This window comes from Micropterus dolomieu, linkage group LG18 (genome assembly GCF_021292245.1).
Source record: "Micropterus dolomieu isolate WLL.071019.BEF.003 ecotype Adirondacks linkage group LG18, ASM2129224v1, whole genome shotgun sequence".
Taxonomy (NCBI): domain Eukaryota; kingdom Metazoa; phylum Chordata; class Actinopteri; order Centrarchiformes; family Centrarchidae; genus Micropterus; species Micropterus dolomieu.
Genome location: NC_060167.1, coordinates 9,559,994 through 9,567,213, shown reverse-complemented (window position 1 = coordinate 9,567,213; position 7,220 = coordinate 9,559,994). Strand labels below are relative to the sequence as shown.

At 43.6% G+C, this 7,220-nt stretch overlaps 1 protein-coding gene across 1 annotated transcript in view; it reads left to right on the top strand.

Moving 5' to 3' along the window:
- The window catches only part of LOC123986735 (ATR-interacting protein-like), a 12,600-nt gene extending 5,624 nt beyond the window's left edge, over window positions 1-6,976 (top strand). The window contains exons 7-14 of the mRNA XM_046075078.1: window positions 2,026-2,131; window positions 3,213-3,377; window positions 4,097-4,355; window positions 5,525-5,578; window positions 5,680-5,861; window positions 6,049-6,185; window positions 6,285-6,376; window positions 6,896-6,976. Of these exons, the coding sequence (XP_045931034.1) occupies window positions 2,026-2,131; window positions 3,213-3,377; window positions 4,097-4,355; window positions 5,525-5,578; window positions 5,680-5,861; window positions 6,049-6,185; window positions 6,285-6,376; window positions 6,896-6,976 (1,076 nt within the window). The remainder of the gene's footprint in view (window positions 1-2,025; window positions 2,132-3,212; window positions 3,378-4,096; window positions 4,356-5,524; window positions 5,579-5,679; window positions 5,862-6,048; window positions 6,186-6,284; window positions 6,377-6,895) is intronic.
- The last annotated feature ends 244 nt before the right edge of the window (window positions 6,977-7,220 follow it).

Below are 7,220 nucleotides of genomic sequence, written 5' to 3'. Positions count from 1 at the left end.
GGAACAGTTGCAGACTCCAGAATGAACATGTGTGACTGATCAGTGTTTGTTTGACTTAGCACATTGAGTCAGGAGGGTTTATTGTTATCTGCTCACTGCTTATCTGATGTTATCTGTTCTTTCTCTCTCCTCTCAGTCCGAAAGTGTTGAACTGTCACGCCCAGTTGCATCATGGGAGCGGCAGCAGCTCCTCCTCTCCATCAGGAAATGGGTTCATCACTAAGGAGACATTTGGAGCTCACCTCCCAAGCAGAACGACACCAGTGAAGACGCCGCTGAAGACACGAAGAGACGGTGGGGACAGAGGGGCCTCCAGCAGCAGGTCTGGTGACAAACAGGAAGTCCATCGTCCAGACCCCTTCCTATCCGTCAGACCTGCACACCTCCAGCACAGAGGTCAGTCAGTCTGCTAGTCCTCAGTGCCGCTACTTCATAATGGTTAATGGAAATAAATAACCTGCAACACAGTTAAATTAAAATCTCTTTGGTTTAAACTAGTCAGCCAAACAATTAAGACATCAGACTCTCAGCCCACTCATACTTATATAACTACATTATGTATTACCTGCAGTAGATGGTTGTCGGTTTGTCCCCAGTTTGGAGAAGCGGAGAGTTGTTCTGTCACAGAATGTACAGAGGACAGGGTCAGCTGCAAAATGTGTTTTAGCCACTTAAAAGAAAAAAGTTCAAATGTACACTATTTTCAGAATATTTCCAAACTCTGACCTTGCTGTCAGACAGCCTTTTTCTTTTGAGAGCTCACATATTCCTACGTATAAGTGCTGTGCCCTGTATTACTCTGCAGATCAGTCAACTAAAAGGATCACTAAGTTAGCTGCACGATTAACTGAACTAACTAACCATTATGACCTAATGTGTAAAATGCTGACCCCCTATTTTGAATTTTGTATGAATTCAACAGCACCTCTCTGTGGCGTCATTACATTGTTTTTTAGTCACAAAGGTCAATTTTCTTGTCAAGCACAATACTGATTAGCCTGGGTTGTTTAATTTTGTCTGTTACTCTGAAGGAGCTTTGTCAAGTCTGAGAAAATATCCCAAAATTATGTTAGAGTGATGTCATATTGAGTATATTGATTTAGACTTGCATTATAAATTGGCGGCATGGAGTTTGAATGATGAGAGCATTTATCCACCAGGGAGGGTCTAATGAAACACACTATCCAGTTGCATTATGGGAAATGCAGGACCCAATGTTTTGGGAGCTTGCCCAGACTTAAGACTGGAAGTCAGATTATCTTGGCGTCTGCTGCACAGTTTATTATTTTCACTCACTGTGACCCAATCCCAATGTCCCCACTCACAGACTCAGACTTTGAGGTGCGTTCCCAGGAAGTCCGTGAGGCCTTAGGGCCGTTCCACTGTCAAATTGTCAAGTGTGTGAGGGCTCTCTCGTGGACATTTTGAGCCCTTTTTGTAAGTCTGCATTTCTGCAGACCTTGCCTGAGGGAAATGCCCACAGTTCATAGCGGTATGACGTGAAACACGGAAGAGGGAGCAATATAACGGCAAATCTGCCTTATAAGAAAAGAAGAACGGTAAACAAACAAACATGGACACCAACACTGATGTTAAAATTTTTCTTAACATAGATTTAAGATGGTACATAGAACACATGAAGACAGAGGAATGCAATCACCTTATTACACGCTTAGTTTATTCAACTTTATTTTAGTTTTTGCTTAATGATGCTGTTTTGATCAATTATTGAAATGTAGACATTTACCTCTTCTCCACTCTGTAGGACAAGAGCCTGCAAAACTTAAAAATCAGGCAAAAACATAAAATAAAAAGTGTTTCAACATCGTCAAGGTAACGTGATAATGTGGCAAAGTGCTGTCCCGTTCCTGTTTACAGCATTTTGAGCCCTTGCAGCCTCTTGCACTCAACCACTTTCCAAGCGACATCAGTAAAGTGAGGGTTCAGGGCTTAGGGCTTAGGGGGGGACACTGGGATTGGGCCTGTCTCTCTGAAGTGTAACAGCCTTTGTGTGTTGTCCTTCAGGTGGCATTCTGCTGGGGTTGTTGTTGCAGCACCCTCTGTCTCCCAGCAGCCTCGGCCTCTCTCACCTGCTGTCTATGAGTCTGACTGACATCCACCTGACATCCAGGTAAACACCCTGCACTGTAACTATGACAACAGGGATGGTAATGGAGTGCAAATATGTATAATAGAGTACTATAGTAGTTTGAGGGAAGGTGTTTGGAGCAGTGACTTCAGGGAGAAACGGATTTTAGCTCAATTTCTGGTGTGGCAGAATAAATCCTGAAGAAGCAACCCACTGGCCAACAGATCAAACAAAACAGAATTCATGCTCATTGAAAGTCACCATGGTTTAATGATGTTGGGGCAGCTGTGGTTGCTGTGTTGCCTGTTAATTGAAAGATCGGCGGTTCAATCCCCGGCTCCTCCAGGCTGCTTGTCGAAGTGTCGTTGGGCAAGATACTGAACCCCGAATTGCCCCTGGTGGCTGTTCCACCAGTGTATGAATGTGTGTGAATATTAGTTTCTGTTTGAGCACTCAAATGCAACTTATAATTCTGCGTCAAATCGACGGCGTAGCCCTACGCCGTCACCTACAGCGTAGCCTGACCTGCACCTCCTCAAAAATGTAACTACATGTCAAGTCAACGTAGACCATAAGCTCTGTGATTGGTCGGCTGGTTAGCCTCGCAATGCCTCCGAGCCGACAGGAAGTGCCCATGCTTTGAAGTAACTTTTACTAGCGGCCAAAATGGCAGCTATAACACGGTGGATCAATAAAACGCATCATTCTGTGTGTTTAAACAGACAGTAACCTTGAGTTTGTTTCTAAAGCAAACATACCAGACTACATCATTCAATGGCAAAGATGCACATTTGTGTTTGACAATAACACACTAGACTTTTAATCAAATGTTACGGTGCTATGATCACTTCAGCATCTACTGTGTGGGTGTTCACTTAATGCAGCTACCTCACCTCACTCACCACATGGTGTCTCCCAATCCACTAACTAACTTTCTTTAATATAATATAACTTTTAATATATTATAGCAGACTTGAACAGTAGTAAAGATAGTGGTTTTAACAGCAGCAGTAGTAGTAGCAGTGGTGGCTGTAATACCACTAGTACAACCTATTGCAGCTCAAGCACAAAGGAGCTGAACTGTTATAAAAGACTGATGTGATGTTGTATGTACTGATTTCAGCGGGATGTCAGCAGGTTTTCTGCTTCACTCTGATGCTGCACCTACTGTCGATGGAGGTGGAAATCCCAGAGTAGACCTGAGTCCAGTCCAGAGTCTGGCTGTAACTGGACTCAACATGCTGAGTCAGAGCCGACCAGAAGCTGCAGCCAGCAGCATAAGCAAAAGGTAAACTGACTGAGATACTATAACTGCTGTGCTGAAACTTTACTAACTTTGATATCTGCTACTCATTGAAGAATCCAGAACAACAAAACACGGTTAATGCTGAACAGTTCAGTGGACAGCAGAGCCATCTTGTGGGCAAACTGTAACAGCAGCACAAAGCTTCATAATAGCTCATAAAAAACCTCTTCAGGGTGACGGCAGTGACACTACGTCCATGTTTTGTACAGTCTCTGGTTAATATAGGTTTACAGAATCTGGTTAAACTGTATACTACATTTTTCACCGATATATCAGCCGCCACATATAAGGCCTGTGCACTCCTGAGAAGTACGGTTTCACCATATTTCAAATACTGTCTTCACACAGTTCAATTCAGTTTTATATACAGTAGTGTATGTATGAATGATAATTGTTGCAGCAGGTGTTGCGCAGGAACATAGGAAGGTGAAGGCAGAAACACATGCAGAGAGCGACAGAAAAGAGAAAGGAGAGAGAGACTAGAAATTTTATACCAAAACCTTGTCACCATTAATTCCTTTAACATAATTTTAATTTTATATTTTCAGACACAAAAACTGAAGAAATAAACATCAAAATTAGAAATTTAACTCACATTTAGTGTGATTTGGGCAACTAACATTCACCTGAGCACAAAATGTTTAAAAATCACAAATCGTGTGTGCGTGCGTGTGTGTTCGTGTGTGTGTGTGCGCGCGCAGGTCATGTCCCGGCGCTGTCCTCCTCCTCCCTCTGTTGGAGCTTCACCTGTCTCGGTTCTGTCAGGCTCTGGATTCGCTCCGCTCAACCTCTTCTGGTGGTACAAACTCTGGTTCTGCCAGCTCTCTCCCAGCGGGCCGTGCTGCTGCAGCTGCTGGACTAGTGAGACCGGAGGAGACTGGTTTGACTGCTTTCAGTGTGGAGGACACTGGTTTGGCTGCTCTGAGGCTCCTCTACCTGGTGTTGGCCCACAGTGACGAGGTGATGACACAACAATGTCTGTCCTTGTTGAAATCACATGGGTGTTCCTTTAATCGGCTAAACAAACAATACAAGTATATAATTGTATTTTTTTTACTTGTGAGTATATACTTGAATACTCCCACTCATGACAGAACGACAGTCAGTCTGGAGCAACACCACTAGCATGGCTAAACAGTAATGCTCATTGTTAAATAAAGATGTAAGAGAATGTAATGGGGAAGGACGCAGGTCAACCTCAACCCACTGTGCTGAAAAATGTGCTAGAGGTTTGGCAATGACATACCCTCTACTGTTCCTCTCCCTCCTACTGTGGCACATTGTAAGTCACTAAAATACCAAACCAACACAGGCAAGGAAAGAGTGCTCACCGCTCCTCAGCAAAAAGTGCTCCTCACTTTGCAGGAGCAAGGCTGCAGCTTGCCTCAAATACCTCGACAATAGTAGAGCTCAGAATTTTACTGCAGGATCTCCAGGAATCTAATGGAATGTGTTCTTAAACATGTTTTAAGATAAAAATACTATCAGCTATGTAAAGCGTGCTAATGTTAACATAGCTATACTTATTATTCTTATTAGCTAGGCTCCTTACATGCTTGCAAATGACTGTTTTGCAAGGTGGGTCTCCGACATTGTCAGCTTTGTATTGGACAGATCTGGGCAGCGGTGTTCATAAGAGAGAGAGACAGAGGGAGCGAGCGAGCGAGCGGGAGTGGGTGCTGAGCGAATATATGTGCTACACGCAACTTTGTGATCAAAAACAATGTTAAATAGGCCTAGTAAAAAAACAAATCAAAAACCAATATGTGCGGTCAGCATTGACGTTGTGGCGGGCCACCACAAGTAAATCAATGTATGGGAAACACTGTTGTAGTGGGCCTCCAGACTAGTCGTCACAAAACCTTGCTCATACGTGTTAAACTGAGATTTGAGGTAAGCACAGAGAAACTTCTTATCAGCAGATGAATGTGAAAACAGACTTTAGAGTCAGAACTTCACTTCTGAACAATGAAGGTCACACATAGGGTGAAGTAATAAGATAAACCCGTTAAGTGGAGGTGAAATTCTCATAACGTGTTCATGTACAGTTTACAGTGCTAATGATCATCTGCTTGTTGAGTATTTTCTGAATCTGCAGTGCTGACGTTTGGCCTTTGTGATGCTCCCAGGTGGTGGAGGCTGTGTTGTCAAAGGAGAGTCGAAGCGGAGTTTCAGACAAGAAGGTACAGGAACACACATTTCCTAATCTTAACCCTCCTGGACAGAGATTTTTCATTTAAACATTTCCTAAACAGATCTTCTGCCTTCCTCCCTCTGGTCATAGGCTGAGCACTCTGCAGCAGGTGTGGGTCTGTACTCCCAGAATGCCTTGCTGCAGTCAGTGCTGCGGCTGTGTGAAGCGGGTCTGGGCAGCACTGGCGGGTCCCAGAGGGAGGAGCTTGTCCTTCATGCCATGAAGACTCTGTGTGTCCTTATTGAGAAGACGCCAGACACACACATCAACAGGTACATACACACACTTAAAGGCTGTTATATATATATATATGACATACGTTCAATTATCTGCAAGAAAGAGAGAGAAATCAGTTCCCTCACTAGCACCATTACCAAGAACAAGAAGTCAAAGGTCACAGTAGATCTTGTAGTTTATAGTAATTTATAAGCTCTCTCTGTCCCTATCTCTGTCTTTCAGGTTGCAGTGTGTGTTGCAGGTGCTGTGTGTGTGTCTGTCAGCAGACAGCAGGTTGCGGACAGTTTCAGAGTGTGTGTCTGTCCTCACGTCCATGTCCGACCACCAGACACTGGTTCAGCAGCTCTGCTCTCAACATGGTGAGCACCTCTGCTACTGCACTGTTTCTGCGGTGACAGAATATATATATATTTTGCTTACTATTTCAAACATTTACTCAATTGCTCAATTTTCTTTAGACCCGTGTGTTTTGCTGAAGTTGTTCCAGTTCATCAGAACCAGACCCGACAACGAGGCAACACACATAGACTGGATTCTGCTCGACCTGCAGGTAACACACACACACACACACACAGTGGAAACATGCTGATTCCAACATCCCAGTGGAGATGTCATGGTCTTATGTTTCATAGTTCAAACTATTTGAATGCGGTTCTTGGACTACATCTAAAGTCAAAGTGTTTCTAGCTTTTTCTGAATCTGTACACGTCCATAGGCTCCAGGCTGCATCACACTGCTTACTAGGACTGCACGATTAATCTAATTGCAATTGCGATGTCGTCATGTGTGATTACATAACTGCAGAAAGTGTGCGATTTAATAAAATAGAAAAAAAAGTGTGTGTGACACACTCTTCTGTGTGTGCGCTGCAGTCTGCTCATTATCTCCGCCCACACCGGGCTCTCGCATGTGCCCCTAAAACAGAAAAGCCTACATGCAATGAGAAAAATGTTTTATGAGCAGTGTACCAGTAACTTTTATGACAACAACCTACCATAAACCCCACTCCCACCACGCCGCCGCTAATTGTTCAAAACCTTTTTATATACAGTCTATGTTCGCAACATAGTCTGACTCGTCACCAGAGCACCAAGAGAAATGCCGGTGCTCCGGTCACTCTGTGACAGAGACTGAGATCAACTGCAGCTGAAGCAGTAGGCTAAGACATAAGAAAACTAGGAGAAGATAAGGAAGGTTTGGGTTTGGCTCGCTTCCATTTAACATTCGCTGTGTCGGTGCCTTTTGTTGTTCAACATGTACAACTTTTCACAGAGCAACATGTACAACTATTCACTTTTCGTCAACCGACCAATCACAGCCTGGATGGGGTGGGACATTAAAAAAGTTTGAAGTGCTACAGCAAATCATTAAATGTTGAACAAAATGATTATTGA